Source organism: Oncorhynchus masou, chromosome 14 (assembly GCF_036934945.1).
Source record: "Oncorhynchus masou masou isolate Uvic2021 chromosome 14, UVic_Omas_1.1, whole genome shotgun sequence".
NCBI classification, from domain to species: Eukaryota; Metazoa; Chordata; class Actinopteri; order Salmoniformes; family Salmonidae; genus Oncorhynchus; species Oncorhynchus masou.
In genome coordinates this window covers 32,731,130-32,743,574 of record NC_088225.1, presented here as the reverse complement: position 1 = coordinate 32,743,574, position 12,445 = coordinate 32,731,130, and the positions used below count along the sequence as shown (strand labels likewise).

General features: G+C 41.0%; 1 protein-coding gene across 5 annotated transcripts in view; it reads right to left on the bottom strand.

Moving 5' to 3' along the window:
- Positions 1-4,424, bottom strand: part of syt17 (synaptotagmin XVII) — a 64,131-nt gene extending 59,707 nt beyond the window's left edge. For all 5 annotated transcript variants that reach the window (XM_064985722.1, XM_064985723.1, XM_064985725.1 and 2 more), the window contains exon 1: positions 3,796-4,424. In XM_064985722.1, the coding sequence (XP_064841794.1) occupies positions 3,796-3,810 (15 nt within the window). In that variant the 5' untranslated portion in view covers positions 3,811-4,424. The remainder of the gene's footprint in view (positions 1-3,795) is intronic.
- Between the last annotated feature and the right edge of the window lie 8,021 nt (positions 4,425-12,445).

Sequence of the window (12,445 nt, the reverse complement as noted above, 5' to 3'; positions counted from 1 at the left end):
ACAGTACACACCAGTAGTATCTTTACTTTTACTCAAGCATGATAATTGGGTACTTTTTCCACCACTGTGTGTGTACGTGTGTGTGTGTGTGTGTGTACAGATTCTCTATCCATCTCCAGTCTGTTTTCCTCTTCTACTCTGTCATCTTTCCCATCAGTCCCTGTTTCTCATCTACCTCCATATTCACAAGGTGGTTCTCATGTCTTCCAATGATTCCTCTCTCTCGCTTCCTCTCTCTCCCTTCCTCTCTCTCCCTTCCCCTCTCTCTCTTCCTCTCTCTCCCTTCCTCTATCTCCCTCCCCCTCTCTCTCTTCCTCTCTCTCCCTTCCTCTCTCTCCCTTCCTCTCCCTCCCTTCCCCTCTCTCCCTTCCCCTCTCTCCCTTCCTCTCTCTCTCTCTCTCTCTCTCTCTCACTCTCTCTTTCTCCCTTCCTCTCTCTCCCTTCCTCTCTCTCCCTTCCCCTCTCTCCCTTCCCCTCTCTCCCTTCCCCTCTCTCCCTTCCTCTCTCTCGGTTTCCTCTGTTTCCCTTTCTTTCTTTCTTTCTTTCTTCCTTCCTTCCTTACTCTCTCTCTCTCTCTCTCTCTCTCTCTCTCTCTCGCTCTTTCTCCCTTCCTCTCCCTCCCTCTCTCGCTTCCTCTCTCGATCTCTGTATATCTCCCTCGCTCTTTCTCGGCCTCTCTGTTTCTCTGTTTCTCTCTCTCTCGTTCTCCCTGATGTTGTCTTTATTAGCAGTGGCTGTACCCACGGCGACAGCAAAATGAGCAGCGTACCCTCCCTCTCTTTCCCTCCATTCATCTCTTCCTCCTTCTCTCCATCCCTTCCCCCACGTCAGGATGACACATCTTGTGGTCAGTCACAGGTGGAGGGAGGGAGGGAGGGAGGGAGGGAGGGAGGGAGGGAGGGAGGGGAAGAGTGAGAGAGAGCAAGAGAGAGAGATCTAGGGAGAGGGAGGGAAAGAGTGAGAGAGAGGGAGAGATCTAGGGAGAGGGAGGGAGGGAGGGAGTAAGGGAGGGTGGGAGAGAGGGAAAATGGGAGGGAGGGGAAGAGTGAGAGAGAGCGAGAGAGAGAGATCGAGGGAGGGAGGGAGGGAGGGAGGGAGGGAGGGAGGGAAGGAGGCAGGGAGGGAGGGAGGGAGGAAAGGGAGAGAAGGAGGACAGGGAGGGAGGGAGGGAGGGAGGGAGGGAGGGAGGGAGGGAGGGAGGGAGGGAGGGAGGGAGGGAGGGAGGGAGGGAGGGAGGGAGGGAGGGAGGGAGGGAGGGAGGGAGGGAGGGAGGGAGGGAAGGAAGGAAGGAAGGAGGGAGGGAGGGAGGGAGCAAAGGGAGAGAAGGAGGACAGGGAGGGAGGGAGGGAGGGAGGGAGGGAGGGAGGGAGGGAGGGAGGGAGGGAGGGAGGGAGGGAGGGAGGGAGGGAGGGAGGGAATAAAAGGACAAACATCTAAAACTACTGCACTCACAGACACACATACAAAAACACAGCACAAACATGCACAGAGGGTGAGAATGAAAAGGCCCTTTCCATCCTACAGGATCAACAGATACCTAAACATGTCTATTTCCACCCTGAGCACTCAGTCTGCACACAGGACTATCAATGCATTAGGATAGGAAAAAAAGGTGTCACTATAAATCTATATTTTTAAAGACTCAAATAATTGTTTCCTGTGCATTTTGTTAACTAACTCAAAACAAACCACATTAGGTTCTACAGTCATGTCTCTATAACGTTATATAGTATAGGATGTATAGTCATATCTCTATAACATTATATAGTATAGGTTATATAGTCATGTCTCTATAACGTTATATAGTATAGGATGTATAGTCATATCTCTATAACATTATATAGTATAGGTTATATAGTCATGTCTCTATAACATTATATAGTATAGGATATATAGTCATATCTCTATAACATTATATAGTATAGGTTATATAGTCATATCTCTATAATATTATATAGTATAGGATATATAGTCATATCTCTATAACATTATATAGTATAGGATATATAGTCATATCTCTATAACATTATATAGTATAGGATATATAGTCATGTCTATAATATTATATAGTATAGGTATATATAGTTATACAGTATAGGATATATAGTCATATCTCTATACCATTATATAGTATAGGATATATAGTCATATGACATTATATAGTATAGGTTATATAGTCATATCTCTATAACATTATATAGTATAGGATATATAGTCATATCTCTATTATATTATATAGTATAGGTATATATAGTTATACAGTATAGGATATATAGTCATATCTCTATAACATTATATAGTATAGTACATATAGTCATATCTCTATAACATTATATAGTATAGGTTATATAGTCATATCTCTATAATATTATATAGTATAGGATATATAGTCATATCTCTATAATATTATATAGTATAGGATATATAGTCATATCTCTATAATATTATATAGTATAGGATGTATAGTCATATCTCTATAACATTATATAGTATAGGATATATAGTCATATCTCTATAATATTATATAGTATAGGATATATAGTCATATCTCTATAATATTATATAGTATAGGATATATAGTCATGTCTATAATATTATATAGTATAGGTATATATAGTTATACAGTATAGGATATATAGTCATATCTCTATACCATTATATAGTATAGGATATATAGTCATATATCTATAACATTATATAGTATAGGTTATATAGTCATATCTCTATAACATTATATAGTATAGGATATATAGTCATATCTCTATAATATTATATAGTATAGGTATATATAGTTATACAGTATAGGATATATAGTCATATCTCTATAATATTATATAGTATAGGATGTATAGTCATGTCTCTATAACATTATATAGTATAGGATATATAGTCATATCTCTATAATATTATATAGTATAGGATATATAGTCATATCTCTATAACATTATATAGTATAGGTTATATAGTCATGTCTCTATAACATTATATAGTATAGGTTATATAGTCATGTATCTATAACATTATATAGTATAGGATATATAGTCATATCTCTATAATATTATATAGTATAGGATATATAGTCATGTCTATAATATTATATAGTATAGGATATATAGTCATATCTCTATAACATTATATAGTATAGGTTATATAGTCATATCTCTATAATATTATATAGTATAGGTATATATAGTTATACAGTATAGGATATATAGTCATATCTCTATACCATTATATAGTATAGGATATATAGTCATATATCTATAACATTATATAGTATAGGTTATATAGTCATATCTCTATAACATTATATAGTATAGGATATATAGTCATATCTCTATAACATTATATAGTATAGGATATATAGTCATATCTCTATAATATTATATAGTATAGGATATATAGTCATATCTCTATAATATTATATAGTATAGGTATATATAGTCATATCTCTATAATATTATATAGTATAGGTTATACAGTCATATCTCTATAACATTATGTAGTATAGGTTATATAGTCATATCTCTATAATATTATATAGTATAGGTTATACAGTCATATCTCTATAACATTATGTAGTATAGGATATACAGTCATATCTCTATAACATTATATAGTATAGGTTATATAGGAGAGAGAACCGAGAGAAGAGAGAGAAGAGACAGAAGGACATAAAGGACATGTGCTACAGAGGGAAGGAGGAGGAAAGTGGACCCAGAGAGAAAGAGAGGAGAAGCAACAACAGGTGTTTGAAAGTGTGTGTTCATGTTTCCACGGTCACAGTGGTCTTACCTGTGTGTACGCCATTGTCTCCTCAGTCTCTCTTCTCTTCCTCACTCCCCTTCATCCAGTTCCTCATCCCTCCATCCAACATCCAACATCCACTTTCACCCCGGAAAAAAGAGGAGTGGAAAAGAAGAGATATAAAATCTCAAGGTGACAAGAGTGAAGGTTAACCAGGTTACTCTTCTTCATTCTCACTACCTCTCCATCATCACCCCCCTCTCACCAAACAACAACAACAGAACCTTTTCTCTCTCTCTCCCTCTCTCTCTCTCTCTCTCTCTCTCTCTCTCTCTCTCTCTCTCTCTCTCTCAGCTATCTCCGCCTCCTCCTCTTCATCCTTCACCACAACCAGCCACACTCTCTCTCTCTCTCTCTCTCTCTCTCTCTCTCTCTCTCTCTCTCTCGCTCTCTCTCTCATCCTTCACCACAACCAGCCACACTCTCTCTCTCTCTCTCTCTCTCTCTCTCTCTCTCTCTCTCTCACTCTCTCACTCTCTCACTCTCTCTCTCTCTCGCTCTCTCTCTCCCCCCTCTCTCTCTCTCTTTCTCTCCCTCTCTCACACTCTTTCTTTCTTTGTCTCTTTCACTCTCTATCTCGTTCCAGTCTTGCCCACTTTTCAGAAATGACACGTAAAGCCAGCCCTGTCTCTTGAGTGTGCATACTACCCCTCCTCTGCTCTCTCTCTCTCTTACTCCCCCTCCCCTGCCCTCTCTCTCTCCCCCTTTCTGCCGTGCACCAATGACTCACCCAGGTTTGCAGGAGCACTGATGGATATCGAATCAAATCTGTTGTCTGGTTCTCGCTCTCAATTCAATTCAAAGGGCTTTATTGGCATGGGGAGCATATGTTTACATTGCCAAAGCAAGTGAAATAGATAATAATTTAGAGAGAGAGAGAGAGAGAGAGATAGAGAGAGAGAGAGAGAGAGAGAGAGAGAGAGAGAATCTTGGGTGGGTGGGAGTGTGGAGGATGAAGAGGATGGGGGGGAAATAGATAGGAGGAGAGAAAGTGACTGACCCAAAATTAAGACTCAGTGAGCATAGCCTTGCTATTGAGAAAGGCCGCCGTAGGCAGACCTGGCTCTCAAGAGAAGACAGGCCATGTGCACGCTGCCCACAAAATGAGGTGGAAACTGAGTTGTACTTCCTAACCTCCTGCAAAATATATAACCATATTAGAGACACATATTTCCTTCAGATTACACTGACCCACAAATAATTAGAAAACAAATCAAATTTTGATAAACTCCCATATCAACTGGGTGAAATACCACAGGGTTCCATCACAGCAGCAAGATGTGTGACCTGTTGCCACAAGAAAATAACAAACCAGTGAAGAACAAACACCTTTGTAAATACAACCTATATTTACGTTTATTTATTTTCCCTTTTGTACTTTAAATATATGCACATCGTTACAACACTGTATATAGACATAATATGAGATTTGAAATGTCTTCATTCTTTTGGAACTTTTGTGAGTGTAATGTTTACTGTTCATTTTTGTTTATTATCTATTTCACTTGCTATGGCAATGTAAACATGTGTTTCCAATAACAATAAAGCCCCTTAAATTGAAATTGAGAGAGGGTGGCGAGAAAGACGAGATAGAGAAGGAGGGAGAGAGGAAAGAGGAGAGAGGGAGAGAGAGAGAAGGAGAGAATGAGAGAGGGAGAGAGAGAAAGAGAAAGAGAGACAGTGAGAGAGAGAAATAGAGAGAGAGAGAGAGAGAGGGAAAGAGATAGAGCAGGTGTGGAGGGTAATTATGTGTGTAACCTCATAGGGTGGATGCTGGGTTACTTCAAGAGAGTTACCGTGGAAACCAAAGTGGCACATGACCTGTGGCCGTGTCAGCTGTGAGTTCCTGGTGGCCCTGCCCTTCCTCCTCTGTGTGTGTGTGTGCGCGCGCGAGTACGCTCATGTGTGTGTGTGCATGTTCACATGTGAGTGTTTCAATAATAAAGTCAGTGTATTGTCTATTGTATAACACACTAAGTGGCATCACTGTGAGTCAGTGTTGCAGCAGCAGTCTAATGGATAACACACTAAGTGATATCACTGTGTTGCAGCAGCAGTCTAAAGGATAACACACTAAGTGACATCACTGTGTTGCAGCAGCAGTCTAATGGATAACACACTAAGTGACATCACTGTGTTGCAGCAGCAGTCTAATGGATAACACACTAAGGGACATCACTGTTACAGCAGCAGTCTAATGGATAACACACTAAGTGACATCACTGTGAGTCAGTGTTGCAGCAGCAGTCTAATGGATAACACACTAAGTGACATCACTGTGTTACTACAGCAGTCTAATGGATAACACACAAAGTAACATCACTGTGTTGCAGCAGCAGTCTAATGGATAACACACTAAGTGACATCACTGTGAGTCAGTGTTGCAGCAGCAGTCTGATGGATAACACACTAAGTGACATCACTGTGAGTCAGTGTTGCAGCAGCAGTCTGATGGATAACACACTAAGTGACATCACTGTGAGTCAGTGTTGCAGCAGCAGTCTGATGGATAACACACTAAGTGACATCACTGTTACAGCAGCAGTCTAATGGATAACACACTAAGTGACATCACTGTTACAGCAGCAGTCTAATGGATAACACACTAAGTGACATCACTGTGTTACAGCAGCAGTCTAATGGATAACACACTAAGTGGCATCACTGTGTTACAGCAGCAATCTAATGGATAACACACTAAGTGACATCACTGTGTTACAGCAGCAGTCTAATGGATAACACACTAAGTGACATCACGGTGTTGCAGCAGCAGTCTAATGGATAACACACTAAGTGACATCGCTGTTACAGCAGCAGTCTAATGGATAACACACTAAGTGACATCACTGTGTTGCAGCAGCCTAATGGATAACACACTAAGTGACATCGCTGTTACAGCAGCAGTCTAATGGATAACACACTAAGTGACATCACTGTGTTACAGCAGCGGTCTAATGGATAACACACTAAGTGACATCACTGTGTTACAGCAGCAGTCTAATGGATAACACACTAAGTGACATCACTGTTACAGCAGCAGTCTAATGGATAACACACTAAGTGGCATCACTGTGTTACAGCAGCAATCTAATGGATAACACACTAAGTGACATCACTGTGTTGCAGCAGCAGTGTAATGGATAACACACTAAGTGACATCACTGTTACAGCAGCAGTCTAATGGATAACACACTAAGTGACATCACTGTGTTGCAGCAGCAGTCTAATGGATAACACACTAAGTGACATCACTGTTACAGCAGCAGTCTAATGGATAACACACTAAGTGACATCACTGTGTTGCAGCAGCAGTGTAATGGATAACACACTAAGTGACATCACTGTTACAGCAGCAGTCTAATGGATAACACACTAAGTGACATCACTGTGTTGCAGCAGCAGTCTAATGGATAACACACTAAGTGACATCACTGTGTTGCAGCAGCAGTCTAATGGATAACACACTAAGTGACATCACTGTGTTGCAGCAACAGTCTAATGGATAACACACTAAGTAACATCACTGTGTTGCAGCAGCAGTGTAATGGATAACACACTAAGTGACATCACTGTGTTGCAGCAGCAGTCTAATGGATAACACACTAAGTGACATCACGGTGTTGCAGCAGCAGTGTAATGGATAACACACTAAGTGACATCACTGTGTTACAGCAGCAGTCTAATGGATAACACACTAAGTGACATCACTGTGTTGCAGCAGCAGTCTAATGGATAACACACTAAGTGACATCACTGTGTTGCAGCAGCAGTCTAATGGATAACACACTAAGTGACATCACTGTGTTGCAGCAGCAGTCTAATGGATAACACACTAAGTGACATCACTGTGTTGCAGCAGCAGTCTAATGGATAACACACTAAGTGACATCACTGTGTTGCAGCAGCAGTCTAATGGATAACACACTAAGTGACATCACTGTGTTGCAGCAGCAGTCTAATGGATAACACACTAAGTGACATCACTGTGTTACAGCAGCAGTCTAATGGATAACACACTAAGTGACATCACTGTGTTGCAGCAGCAGTCTAATGGATAACACACTAAGTGACATCACTGTGTACAGCAGCAGTCTAATGGATACACACTAAGTGACATCACTGTGTTACAGCAGCAGTCTAATGGATAACACACTAAGTGACATCACTGTGTTACAGCAGCAGTCTAATGGATAACACACTAAGTGACATCACTGTTACAGCAGCAGTCTAATGGATAACACACTAAGTGACATCACTGTGTTACAGCAGCAATGGATCTAATGGATAACACACTAAGTGACATCACTGTGTTGCAGCAGCAGTGTAATGGATAACACACTAAGTGACATCACTGTTACAGCAGCAGTCTAATGGATAACACACTAAGTGACATCACTGTGTTGCAGCAGCAGTCTAATGGATAACACACTAAGTGACATCACTGTTACAGCAGCAGTCTAATGGATAACACACTAAGTGACATCACTGTGTTGCAGCAGCAGTCTAATGGATAACACACTAAGTGACATCACTGTTACAGCAGCAGTCTAATGGATAACACACTAAGTGACATCACTGTGTTGCAGCAGCAGTGTAATGGATAACACACTAAGTGACATCACTGTTACAGCAGCAGTCTAATGGATAACACACTAAGTGACATCACTGTGTTGCAGCAGCAGTGTAATGGATAACACACTAAGTGACATCACTGTGTTACAGCAGCAGTCTAATGGATAACACACTAAGTGACATCACTGTGTTGCAGCAGCAGTCTAATGGATAACACACTAAGTGACATCACTGTGTTGCAGCAGCAGTCTAATGGATAACACACTAAGTGACATCACTGTGTTGCAGCAGCAGTCTAATGGATAACACACTAAGTGACATCACACTGTGTTGCAGCAGCAGTCTAATGGATAACACACTAAGTGACATCACTGTGTTACAGCAGCAGTCTAATGGATAACACACTAAGTGACATCACTGTGTTGCAGCAGCAGTCTAATGGATAACACACTAAGTGACATCACTGTGTTGCAGCAGCAGTCTAATGGATAACACACTAAGTGACATCACTGTGTTGCAGCAGCAGTCTAATGGATAACACACTAAGTGACATCACTGTGTTGCAGCAGCAGTCTAATGGATAACACACTAAGTGACATCACTGTGTTGCAGCAGCAGTCAAATGGATAACACACTAAGTGACATCACTGTTACAGCAGCAGTCTAATGGATAACACACTAAGTGACATCACTGTGTTGCAGCAGCAGTGTAATGGATAACACACTAAGTGACATCACTGTGTTACAGCAGCAGTCTAATGGATAACACACTAAGTGACATCACTTGTTACAGCTGCAGTCTAATGGATAACACACTAAGTGACATCACTGTGTTGCAGCAGCAGTGTAATGGATAACACACTTAGTGACATCACTGTGTTACAGCAGCAGTCTAATGGATAACACACTTAGTGACATCACTGTGTTACAGCAGCAGTCTAATGGATAACACACTAAGTGACATCACTGTTACAGCAGCAGTCTAATGGATAACACACTAAGTGACATCACTGTGTTACAGCAGCAGTCTAATGGATAACACACTAAGTGACATCACTGTGTTACAGCAGCAGTCTAATGGATAACACACTAAGTGACATCACTGTGTTGCAGCAGCCTAATGGATAACACACTAAGTGACATCACTGTGTTACAGCAGCAGTCTAATGGATAACACACTAAGTGACATCACTGTGTTACAGCAGCAGTCTAATGGATAACACACTAAGTAACATCACTGTTACAGCAGCAGTCTAATGGATAACACACTAAGTGACATCACTGTGTTACAGCAGCAGTCTAATGGATAACACACTAAGTGACATCACTGTTACAGCAGCAGTCTAATGGATAACACACTAAGTAACATCACTGTTACAGCAGCAATCTAATGGATAACACACTAAGTGACATCACTGTGTTGCAGCAGCAGTGTAATGGATAACACACTAAGTGACATCACTGTGGATACAGCAGCAGTCTAATGGATAACACACTAAGTGACATCACTGTGTTACAGCAGCAGTCTAATGGATAACACACTAAGTGACATCACTGTTACAGCAGCAGTCTAATGGATAACACACTAAGTGACATCACTGTTACAGCAGCAGTCTAATGGATAACACACTAAGTGACATCACTGTGTTGCAGCAGCCTAATGGATAACACACTAAGTGACATCACTGTGTTACAGCAGCAGTCTAATGGATAACACACTAAGTGACATCACTGTTACAGCAGCAGTCTAATGGATAACACACTAAGTGGCATCACTGTGTTACAGCAGCAATCTAATGGATAACACACTAAGTGACATCACTGTGTTACAGCAGCCTAATGGATAACACACTAAGTGACATCACTGTTACAGCAGCAGTGTAATGGATAACACACTAAGTGACATCACTGTGTTGCAGCAGCAGTCTAATGGATAACACACTAAGTGACATCACTGTGAGTCAGTCGTCTTCTCAACAGGATAACAACTAAGTGACATCACTGTGATGGATAACAGTGACATTGCAGCAGCAGTCTAATGGATAACACACTAAGTGACATCACTGTGACATCACTGTGACATTGCAGCAGCAGTCTAATGGATAACACACTAAGTGACATCACGTGGTAGAGAGACTGCCCTCAATGGATAAACACAAGTGACATCACTCATTACATTTCCCTGCAGCAGTCTAATGGATAACACACTAAGTGACATCACTGTGTTACAGCAGCAGTCTTGGATAACACACTAAGTGACATCACTGTGTTACAGCAGCAGTCTAATGGATAACACACTAAGTGACATCACTGTTGCAGCAGCAGTCTAATGGATATCCTGACATCACTGTGTTGCAGCAGCAGTCTAATGGATAACACACTAAGTGACATCACTGTGTTGCAGCAGCAGTCTAATGGATAACACACTAAGTGACATCACTGTGTTGCAGCAGCAGTCTAATGGATAACACACTAACATCACTGTGACATCACTAAGTGACATCACTTACAGCAGCAGTCTAATGGATAACACACTAAGTGACATCACTGTGTTGCAGCAGCAGTCTAATGGATAACACACTAAGTGACATCACTGTGTTGCAGCAGCAGTCTAATGGATAACACACTAAGTGACATCACTGTTTGCAGCAGCAGTCTAATGGATAACACACTAAGTGACATCACTGTTACAGCAGCAGTCTAATGGATAACACACTAAGTGACATCACTCTGTTGCAGCAGCAGTCTAATGGATAACACACTAAGTGACATCACTGTTACAGCAGCAGTCTAATGGATAACACACTAAGTGACATCACTGTGTTGCAGCAGCAGTCTATGGATAACACACTAAGTGACATCACTGTGTTGCAGCAGCAGTCTAATGGATAACACACTATACATGACATATGGTTAAGTGACATCACAGCAGCTAATGGATAACACACTAAGTGACATCACTGTTACAGCAGCAGTCTAATGGATAACACACTAAGTGACATCACTGTTACAGCAGCAGTCTATGGATAACACACTAAGTGACATCACTGTGTTGCATCACTGTGTTACAGCAGCAGTCTAATGGATAACACACTAAGTGACATCACTGTGTTGCAGCAGCAGTCTAATGGATAACACACTAAGTGACATCACTGTGTTGCAGCACAGTCTAATGGATAACACACTAAGTGACATCACTGTTTAGCAGCAGTCTAATGGATAACACACTAAGTGACATCACTTTAAAAGTCTAATGGATAACACACTAAGTGACATCACTGTGTTGCAGCAGTCTAATGGATAACACACTAAGTGACATCACTTTTACAGCAGCAGTCTAATGGATAACACACTAAGTGACATCATGTAAAGCAGCAGTCTAATGGATAACACACTAAAGACATCACTGTGTTACAGCAGCAGTCTAATGGATAACACACTAAGTGACATCACTGTTTGCAGCAGCAGTCTAATGGATAACACACTAAGTGACATCACTGTGTTACAGCAGCCTAATGGATAACACACTAAGTGACATCACTGTTACAGCAGCAGTCTGACATCACTGTGTTACAGCAGCAGTCTAATGGATAACACACTAAGTGACATCACTGTGTTACAGCAGCAGTCTAATGGATAACACACTAAGTGACATCACTGTGTTACAGCAGCAGTCTAATGGATAACACACTAAGTGACATCACTGTGTTACAGCAGCAGTCTAATGGATAACACACTGAGTGACATCACTGTTTACAGCAGCAGTCTAATGGATAACACACTATGACATCACTGTTTGCAGCAGCAGTCTAATGGATAACACACTAAAATGACATCACTGTGTTGTAGCAGCAGTCTAATGGATAACACACTAAGTGACATCACTGTGTTACAGCAGCAGTCTAATGGATAACACTAAGTGACATCACTGTGAGCATCACCCATGGATAACACACTGTGACATTGTTTACAGCAGCAGTCTAATGGATAACACACTAAGTGACATCACTGTTTACAGCAGCAGTTAATGGATAATGTACTAAGTGACATCACTGTTTTTAGCAGT